This window comes from Zootoca vivipara, chromosome 15 (assembly GCF_963506605.1).
Source record: "Zootoca vivipara chromosome 15, rZooViv1.1, whole genome shotgun sequence".
NCBI classification, from domain to species: domain Eukaryota; kingdom Metazoa; phylum Chordata; class Lepidosauria; order Squamata; family Lacertidae; genus Zootoca; species Zootoca vivipara.
In genome coordinates this window covers 43672260-43682187 of record NC_083290.1, presented here as the reverse complement: position 1 = coordinate 43682187, position 9928 = coordinate 43672260, and the positions used below count along the sequence as shown (strand labels likewise).

Genomic DNA, 9928 nt, shown 5'->3' with positions numbered 1-9928 from the left:
GAAGGTATTTGCATGTGCTGTGTGAAGAAGTCCTTTCTTTTGTCTGTCCTGAATTCTCTAACATTCGGCTTCATTGGATGTCACTGGAGTTCTAGTGTTATGAGAGCAGGAGAAAAGCTTTACCCACTTTTCCCAATCTGTGCATAATTTAATATACTGTACTTCTGTAATATCCTCTCAATTGCCTTTTCTCTAAACTAAGAAGTTCCAAATGCTGCAATATGGGGGAGTTAGCTGCTGCATCCCTTTTATCATTTTGGTTGCACTTTTCTGACTCCCAGTTGGCAAACAAATGATTCCCGACACCCAAATTATACTGTTGAAAGGAAGGTGTGTGTGGTAATCAGGAGCAGATTTGTGTGTGGAAGGACTGTGAGCTAAGTTCGTATGTTTCTCCATACAAATTCCTGAGTTCAGAATGGTTTAATTCTTAATTACGCACATAATGGATCTTGGGGTGTAGTAAAAAGAAAAAAGTTCCTGCAAACCTGAATGAAGTCTGCCTGCCCCTGGTGAAGAGTAATGGCTAACAGTGCAATCCTACATGTCTATCCAGAAGTAAATCCTATTGAGTTTGATGGGACTTATTCCTAGGTAAGTTATGATAGGAATGCGGCCCAAGACACTAAGCTACAAATTAGGAAAGCCACGCTCTCGCAGCCCCAGCCCTTCCATCTGCTATATGGGAATAATAATACTGACTCATCTTGGAGTGTTGATGCAGGTGAAGCCTTGTTTATAATTTGACAATGCTTGTGAAGAGCTTTCACTTGACTGTACATAGTGCTGTTGCCAGGCTATTTTGTGCCCTAGCCTAGACTACTTTCACACATCTGTTGCCAACTTCAATTTTCAAAAATAGATGTAGAAATGATTAAGGTGAAACATGATCAGGAATCTATTAAGGCAGAACGGAAAGAGTCTGCATAGAACTGCTGCTCCCCCTCTCTAGAGGTCTCTGCCCCGGTCGGCCTCCGGGCAGCGCTGGCCCTGCGGACTCTGCCAAGGCAGCGCCGGTCGGGCGCCTCGCGCACGGTAGCGCCATCCTCCGGCAGGAGCAGGACGAAGGGACCCGGGAACACCCTGGTTGCCGTTGTGGGGAAGGGTCCCGCCGCCTCCCCCCCCCAACGCCCCCGGAAGCAAAGACGGAGAAGCAGCGCAGCTCCTCATGGCCGCGTCTCCTTTCTGAGGCTCCGCGTCCCCGCCATGAGAGACCCGTGTCGCTGGGATGCGGCAAACCACAGCCCTGCCGTGCAGTCCGCTGCTGTGAGCCCGCTGACCCCTCTCTCCCCGCGTGCGACCCCTCGAGGGCGGCGGCCTCGCGGCGCCTCTTCCGCCGCCAGAATCCCCTCCAAGGGAGATACGCCCACAAACGACATCGCGGAACTCTGAAGGAAAGAGCGCGAGCGTCCATTCTTTTTTCGATGAGCCAGCAGCGGCTACCGCCCTCTCTTCCGCCCCCTCTCCAAGGAGCACAACCATTTCCGGGTAGAGCTTCACTCCGTGCAGAAGCACTTCCGGGGCCTCGGAGGCGGGGAGGGGAGGGCTGGCGCGCGGGAGGCGTTTCCGTTGAGGCGCACATCCGGGCGGAGCTTCCGGGTTCCTTTGTCCCTGGCGTCGCAGCCGGGCTCCTTCCCCCGCGCCCCCCTTCCCTACGGCTCATCCTCGCCCTCAGGTAGGTGCGAGCCCGCTCCGGCCAGGCCTCCCCGGACCAGGAGCGTTCGGTCGGCCAACGGCCCTTTGGTGCCTCCCCGTCGCCCAGCCCGGCGAAGAAGGGGAAGAGGCGGAGAAACCTCTCGGAGCCGCCTGCCTCCTCGAGTGTCCGTTAGCAGAGGCCACACCAGGCACCTTGGGAAACGGGGGCGGTGAAGCCTCCCCGCAGCCCTGCAGAGTAGGCCGGTGCAGTTGGAATCTTTTTGGCCCCTGCCTCTCAAAAAGTTTCAGCGCATTCGCCTCCCCCTGCCCCCCTTCCTCTTTCCTGGCCCTGTCCGGGTTTTGTTCATCTGCCTCCTCTCCGATTGTAGTTCTCTCTCCCTGCTTAACTCTGCCTGTTTTTTCCTCCTTCTAGCCGAAGATGAGCTGCTTTGCTGCTGAATAGGAATTTGGGTGCCGCCGAAGGAACCCTGGTTGCTGCTTGCAGGGCTGGCTGGGTCTGGGGGAGTGAGAGCCACAGTGTTCCCCTTGCTGTGGAAATCTGGCAGGGTGAGTCACTGAGCAGCTGTAGGTCTTGGGGGAAGTTTTGGCAGAGCATGGCTGGCTTGTCAGTGTGGTTCTGACAGCTGAAAGGGTCCAACTCTTTCCCCACATCCATTGTGCTGGTTTGCATGTGGGATCTCTCTGTAACCTTTGTGTCTCTCTCATTACATTATTATAGAAAAGAACACTTCAAAATGGCACAGTTCAAGCGTCAGAAGCAGCTGAGAGCCAGCAATCTTCAGGGAGCCAGGTCGTTCTCAGGTTAGTCGGATAAGGATGTTGTAAAGTTTGCCTCTGATCTATCCATGCTGTTGTTTAGGCCATGCTGAGTGGGTGGTATTTCCGATTCTTCTTTAAACCCTTCTTCATGAGGGATATGTGGTGGGTTTGTTTTTTTAATTCTTTAGAGGGAAAGAGATTTACTGCTTTACTGGTTTTTGTTAATGCTCTGTGCTCTGTGTGCGTATTTGATAGAAAATCAGCATACAAAAATATGAGCATTACCGTACTTCTGTTCAGTTCTTGGCTATGGGTGCTTTAGTCTCATCCTTGTCACCACACTTCGTTTACTCTAATCTTTTGAATCTTAATGGGAATAGTAAGGAGCTAATCTCATGGTTGTAATGAAATGAACACATTAAAATTTTTGCTAAGTGCCATCTGCCTAATTAATGAAATTGTACATAAATGCACTTCTATCTGACCATTCAATAATTTTCTAGTGTTTACAATTATTTGCTCCTTTTCACTAGGAACCCAACCAGCCTCTTTATTGGGACCTGCACCTGGCCTCTTAAATCCTCCCATCTCAGCAGAGATTATTCAGGCGGCACGCCATCTTCAGGTCTGTGGGAGATTATTGGTTTTTCCTTCTAGGTGTCAGTGAAATTCTGGTGTTTTTTCGTTCTCCTGAGAGAACAGTTAAGCGATTCTACTTCCACTGGAGAGCTCTATGAACAAGTTTCAAGGCAGCTCTAGTCAACTTCCTGGGCATGTGCCAGCAGCTATGTATTCTAGAGGCAGGCAAGTGGTTTATGATGTGTCTCAGATGGAATCTCAGGCAGAGGTCAGGTGAAGAAGGTCTGTGTGTCTTTGGCATCTGGCTTCAAACTCTTTGCATTTAATGAAACCAGAGCTGCATGCTGTGTGCCAGTTGGGCTCAAAGCCTTTGGAGGAGGGGTTGGAAATATGTACTGTATTTCAGATCCTTGGAGATAGCAAGTGTGTGTTAGGGTCACACTGCCGCCTTCCCTCAAACCATCAAATTTGGCTTAAGGTCATGTAAGTGGTCATAACTCTGATTGCAACAGTGAAGCTCTTCACGTGGAGTGGGAAGGCTAGAAAAATTTTTTTTAGGGGTGAGAAAATGTTAAGCCATGCTGCTTAGGAACTCATATGAAATACTGCGCAGTGTGACTGGGTATCAGAAAAACAGTAGCCTTGATGAGGATCTGCCTGACACAGAGTTTCAAATTCTCTTGTAGTCTCGTAACTTATCTAATAATAATAAATTTTTATTTATACTCCGCCCTTCCTGGTTTAGAAACAGGGCTCAGGGCGGCTAACAACAAATATAAAACATCAACCAAAACAACTTAAAAGCAACTTAAAAACAGTGAAAAATACACATCAATATAGCATTACCAGGGCAACTGGCCAAGTTAGGCCAGCAAGGAGACCAGGGAAAATTATGATGTGGGGACCCAGAAGGGTTTCTTCATAAAAAAGGAAAGGGGAAAAGGGATGACAGATCAGGCTAAATTGAAGGCCAGGCGGAATAACTCTGTCTTACAAGCCCAGCGGAAGGAGATTAAGTCCCGCAGGGCCCTAGTCTCATGGGACAGAACATTCCACCAGGTCGGTGCCATCACTGAAAAGGCTCTGGCCCTTGTGAAGGATAATCTGGCTTCTTTAGGGCCTGGGACCCTTAAGCTGTTACTATTTGTGGACCTGAGGGTTCTCTGCGGGGCATACCAGGAGAGGCAGTCCCGTAAGTACGAGGGTCCTAGGCCGGATAGGGCTTTAAAGGTCAAAACCAGCACCTTAAACCTGACCTGGTACTCGACCAGGAGCCAGTGCAGCTGGTAAAGCACTGGGTGAATATGCTCCCATGGCAAGGTCCCCGTAAGGAGCCTCGCTGCAGCATTCTGCACCCGCTGGAGTTTCTGGGACAGTTTCAAGGACAGCCCCGCATAGAGCGAGATACAGTAGTCAAGCCTGGAGGTGACCGTCTAATTATCTAGGATAATTAGTATCTCCCATTTCCTTCTCAATTGTTTCAGGACTAAGTATATATTGTAGATGGTTACAGAACTGTAGATGATGGCTCCATGGTATTCTTAAATTAGTCCCCCTGCCACAGTGCCATAGATCAATCTGTTCATCCTAGTTTACAGTTTGCCTTTGCTGGAGCATACACAGCATCTCTGTGTCTACCTTGTGACTATCACTGCAGACTCTTAGTTTTATTTACGTATGTATTCTGAAGATTTATATCCTATCCTGATGAAAAGGTATTCAAGACAGCTTCCAGCAGGTGACATAATAAAAAAGCAACACTTAAACCATGTGGCCTTTGGTCCTAACCAATGGAATTTGCTCCCCTTTAGTACCCAGGGCAACTAGTTGCTGAAGCACAATATTCTTTCCAGCAGAGAGATAGTGGGGAGTAAGCTCTGTACAGCTTTTCCTCTGGCTGGGGGTGGTCTTCTATTTATTTTTGTGTTCTTCCTTAGAAGCAGGGCAAGCAACCTCCGAGGGTCTGTTGAGTCTTGTGACCGATGCATGGAGCCAGAGAGTGCTTCCTTTAGATTTTGCAGAGCAACTGGCATTTAGTTGAGCAGTTGAATAACTCAATATAGAGCAGATGTGGAGAACCTTTGGCCCTCCTGTTGTTGCAGAGCTACAACTACATGAGGTGCATCATACATGGTCAAAGGTGATGGCAGCTGTAGTTCAGCAACATCTGGAGGGCCAAAAATTTCCCATACTGTAGCTGCTATTGAGGAAGGCAGTAATCTTCTAGGTCACAGTTGGTGTGTGTTTGTAGCAGCTACTTCAATGAAGTAGGGTAGAAATTTATGATGAAGGCGTTTCTGTAATTCCCAGGTTTCCTTAGGTTTGCTTCAAATGTTAGTGGGCTTGGTAATCTGTTGTTTCGTGGCTCTCATGATCACATGTATTTTGCCCTGTGAAGTAAGGCATCTTTTTACAGGTGTACTGTATATCCTATTTGCCCAGTTTCTGCCTGAGTGCCCAAGTCAATAGTGCTTTCCTTTCTCTAGTACAGGCATACTGATCCTGAGTTCCATGCTCCACTGCATGTAGGGCCTGTTGATGTCTGAAGAGGCTCATATTACAGAATAGTTTTTCAGGGTTCAGTTGGATTAGGATGGAACAAAATTGTTCAGTTTGAAAGAGAGTTGGTTACTGCTTGACATCAATAGTGATATTGAATCCAGAGTTAAAGGATTTAGAAATCAATAAATGGCAAATTCCTCCTTTGGCAGATGAAAGAGCTTGAGAGTAGCCAGGACTTGATATGGCCTCAGTCTTAAGAAATATTATGAACTGTCTAGAACTCCAGTGACTGACAAAGAGAGTGAATTTGATGGCTTGTGAATAGGTAGCACCTGCAGTCTGTTATGATTGTACCTGTTGACTGAGCCTGGGGATTGGGTATGCAGATGACCAGATTTGTGACACCAGTGATTAGTGTGCAACCTTTCATTATGTCATTATAGTGATTTCCCTGGGCCTTTGCTTTTCAGGGGGGAGAGAAACAACGAGTTTTTACTGGAATAGTCACCAGCCTCCACGATTACTTTGGAGTGGTGGATGATGAAGTTTTCTTCCAATTAAGGTGAGTAGAGAGCCATTAATTGGAAACGGCGTTTCCGTGTGCTGCTCTGGTTTGCCAGAAGCGGTTTTGTCGTGCTGGCCACATGACCTGGAAGCTGTACGCCGGCTCCCTCCGCCAAGAATGCGAGATGAGCGCCCCAACCCCAGAGTCGGTCACGACTGGACCTAATGGTCAGGGGTCCCTTTACCTTTACCTTAATGAGCTTTAGATGTGCCCATTAGAATCTCTTCTGTTTTGTTTCAGTGTTGTCAAAGGTCGGATCCCACAGATTGGTGAAAAGGTGCTGGTGAAAGCTGTCTACAACCCAAGCCAGTCAGTGCCCTGGAATGCCTTGAAGGTCCAGACATTGTCAAATCAGGTACCACAGTGTTTCATTCTCCAAGCATGTAGGGGAATTCTTTTGTCATATATAGAGTTTGAGTTACTTTGCTTGTATTCACTTTGATCTCATGTATGGAGATGAGTTACCTTTCTTCTACTAAGGTGTTACAATTTATTCAGTACTACTTCATATCGTACAATGAAGCAGTGAAAGATTCACAACTAACATGAAAGGTGGGTTTTCCACCACAGAGACATCAGAAAGCCCCAGATAGCTTCTGAATCTCCTGAATGGAATTGCAAGTCAGAACTAAGAGACCTGCTTCACACAGAGCCAAAGAACTAATGATATTATTATTATTATTAATATGCCATCCATCTGATTGATTTATCCCAGCCATGCTGGGTACCTTCCAGCAAACTATAATAACACAATAAAACACCAAACACAAAAAATTCCCTAACCAGGGCTGCCTTTAGATGTTTTTTTAAAATTCATATAGTAGTTTATCTGTTTGACATCTGATGGGAGGGTGTTGCACAGGGTGGGCGCCACTACCAAGAAGGCCCTCTGCCTGGTTCCCTGTAACTTCGCTTCTCACAGCGAGGGAACCGCTAGAAGGCCCTCGGCGCTGGACCTCAGTGTCTGGGTTGAACGATGGGGGTGGAGACACTCCTTCAGGTATACTGGGCTGAGGCCATTTAGGGCTTTAAAGGTCAGCACCAACCCTTTGAATTGTGCTCGGAAATGTACTGGGAGCCAATGTAGATCTTTCAAGACTGGTGTTATGTGGTCTCGGCGGCCGCTCCCAGTCACCAGTCTAGCTGCTGCATTCTGGATTAGTTGTAGTTTCCAGATCACTTCAGAGGTAGCCCCACATAGAGCACATTGCAGTAGTCCAAGCAGGAGATAACTAGAGCATGCACCACTTTGGTGAGACAGTCTGTGGGCAGGTAGGGTCTCAGCTGGTGTACCAGATGGAGCTGGTAGACAGCTGCCCTGGACACAGAATTGACCTGCACCTCCATGGACAGCTGTGAGTCCAAAATGACTCAAAAGGCTGCGCACCTGGTCCTTCAGGGGCACAGCTACCCCATTCAGGACCAGGGTGTCCCCCACACCCACCCGCCCCCTGTCCCCCCAAAACAGTACTTCTGTCTTGTCAGGATTCAACCTCAATCCGTTAGATTTACAGTGTTAAACCAAAGAAATATATCAACCATCAACATCTTGCAATACCCTTAAGTAAAAAAGGAAACTATAGAATAAATGTACAGTGAAACCTTGGTTTGCGACCGCAACCCATTCTGCGGAGGCGCTCACTCGCGGAGGTGATTGCTCGCCGAAGGTACGCTTCTGCGCATGCACGAAGCGCCAATAGAGCGCTTCTGCGCACGCGCTGCGGAACCCGGAGGTAAACACTTCCGGGTCCGCGGCGTTCACTCGCTGAAGCGTTCGTAAATGGGGGTAGTCGTAAACCGAGGTTCCACTGTAACGTGTTTGCAGTGGCTTCTAGAAGATCCAGATTTCAAACCAGCCACAGTCTTCAGTTTCTGTATAGTGACTCTGCCCTGGCCATTCTCTTCAGAAATCTGTGTTGCCTTGTGCTGGATTCCTCTTTGCATTGCAAACCAAAGTTATGGCAGTTATCAGTGTCCTTTCTTGTCTTGTTTTATGCCACTGGAAAACAGCTTCATCACATATAGCTAGATCGGAGTTCTTTATTTATACAGAAAGAATCCCAAGCTTTCTATAATTAATAGTTCCTTTCTACATTGCAAAAAATTGGGATGAAAGTAAAAACTGTGGCATGCCAAACATGGAAAATGGGAAACAGTCGTATTCCACTGGATATTATCTGACATTGATTGGCATTACAGTGGTACCTCGCAAGACGAATGCCTCACGCAACGAAAAACTCGCAAGACGAAAGCGTTTTGTGATGTTTTTGGTGACTCACAAGATGAAGTTTTCTATGGCCGTACTTCGCAATACGAATTTGTTTGTTTTGTTTTTTTGCCGTGGCAAACTGCGCTTCGTAAGATGAAATTATTGCAAGATGAAGTGACTCATGGAATGAATTAATTTAGTCTTGCGAGGCACCACTGTATAGAGACACTGGCCATACATGGGTGGCAGAGCTTGCTCTTGGCATTGGGGATGTGATATATCACCACCTGCGAGAGATTACACAGTGCATATTGGTAACCTTTTGGAGTCATTTTAACATTCTTCCCAACCTTAAATCTGATGTTCCTTAAGTAACTAACATCAGGTGCTAGCAAACGAATAATAGATTAGCCTGAAGCTGTTAAGCATAGAATCTTCGATAGTGTCTTGCTCCCTTTAATATCAAACTTGGCTAGCGAGTGCCAACAGAGTTGTAGCCAAAATGGGGTCACGGAGAAGCAAGAGAGACAGTGGCATATCTGCAGAAGTACAAAAAAACTTTAGGTGGGAAAAAGCCCAACGACCCCAAAACAGCTCAGTGAAGACTGATCATACTCTGTGGATGCACAATTCTGCATGTTGTAGTGGGGATTTAGGTGGGTGAGTGGTAAGGGGAATAGTGTGTCTTGGAAGATAAAATCTTGTTTTGAGCCCCTCTTGCCAAAGTCTAATAAATACTAAATTGGCAAGAGAATGGGTACAGTAATAGTGACTGTTGTTCCTTTCCTTACTACTTCAGATTTTTGGGCACTCTAAATTGGGAAAAGCATTGTTCATTATCCACCCCAGGCACTTTGTATTCTGGAATGATAGATATGAGATATTAATATGAAGTCCATAGTGTAGCTTTTCTGTTGCTGATGATGTATATGCCATGCAGAAGAAAATGGTGTGCATGTATGTTTCAGGTTTACTACTTGGCTGGACTATTTGGTGTTCTGTGGTGGTTTTCTGGCATAGGCACCTTCCACTTTTGTGTCTCTGCATTGCCAATACAGTTGACATTGTGGAGAAATGGGGAGTTCCCTCCTGATTCTTCGCAATGAGGTCTGCATTCTTAAATATGGGAACTAGTGGGGTAAGAAGGGTTGTATTTCTGGTTCATAGCATCTGCTTGTACCACAGCCTCTTCTGAAGCCCCCCACCCCTCTGCTCCATGTGGCTTCTTTGGGGCAGAAGCAAGGCATCCTGGGAGCCCAGCCACAGCTGCTGTTTCAGCCTCACCGTATCCCACCTCTCTTTCCCCAGAAGCGTAAGTGTTGCTACATCTTGTGTTTGCTGGTGGAGAAATGGAATGGTTAGACATACTAAGCATTGCAAATCTACAATTTGGGGTGGTATGTCTGGTGATGGAATTTGAGACAGATCTCTTTTGGAAACCATGGAAAAATCTGAGGCAAGATCCTCTTTTAGGATGGTAGTATGGAGCCCAAGTCTTCAGTAAGCCCTCTCTTCACTGGGTCATGGGAAAAGACTATAATTTATTTGATAAGGCCGGGTGGATAGGACCTGTGTTGCAGCTCTGTGAAGGACCTCTAGGGTGGTATATATGTGGCCATGGTGAAAATTCCATTTTCAGCCTGAGATGGAATTAGTAT

The 9928-nt window shown here is 46.9% G+C and overlaps 1 protein-coding gene across 3 annotated transcripts in view; it reads left to right on the top strand.

Annotated features, from left to right (window-relative positions):
- The first annotated feature begins 1556 nt into the window (after nt 1-1556).
- The window catches only part of CCAR2 (cell cycle and apoptosis regulator 2), a 32852-nt gene continuing 24480 nt past the window's right edge, over nt 1557-9928 (top strand). For all 3 annotated transcript variants that reach the window (XR_009558586.1, XM_035139690.2, XM_060283031.1), the window contains exons 1-7: nt 1557-1675; nt 2069-2202; nt 2375-2457; nt 2949-3040; nt 5967-6058; nt 6302-6416; nt 9456-9582. Coding sequence is in view for 2 of the 3 variants with exons in the window: in XM_035139690.2 (XP_034995581.2) it covers nt 2391-2457; nt 2949-3040; nt 5967-6058; nt 6302-6416; nt 9456-9582 (493 nt within the window). In the remaining variant the exon portion in view is untranslated. The remainder of the gene's footprint in view (nt 1676-2068; nt 2203-2374; nt 2458-2948; nt 3041-5966; nt 6059-6301; nt 6417-9455; nt 9583-9928) is intronic.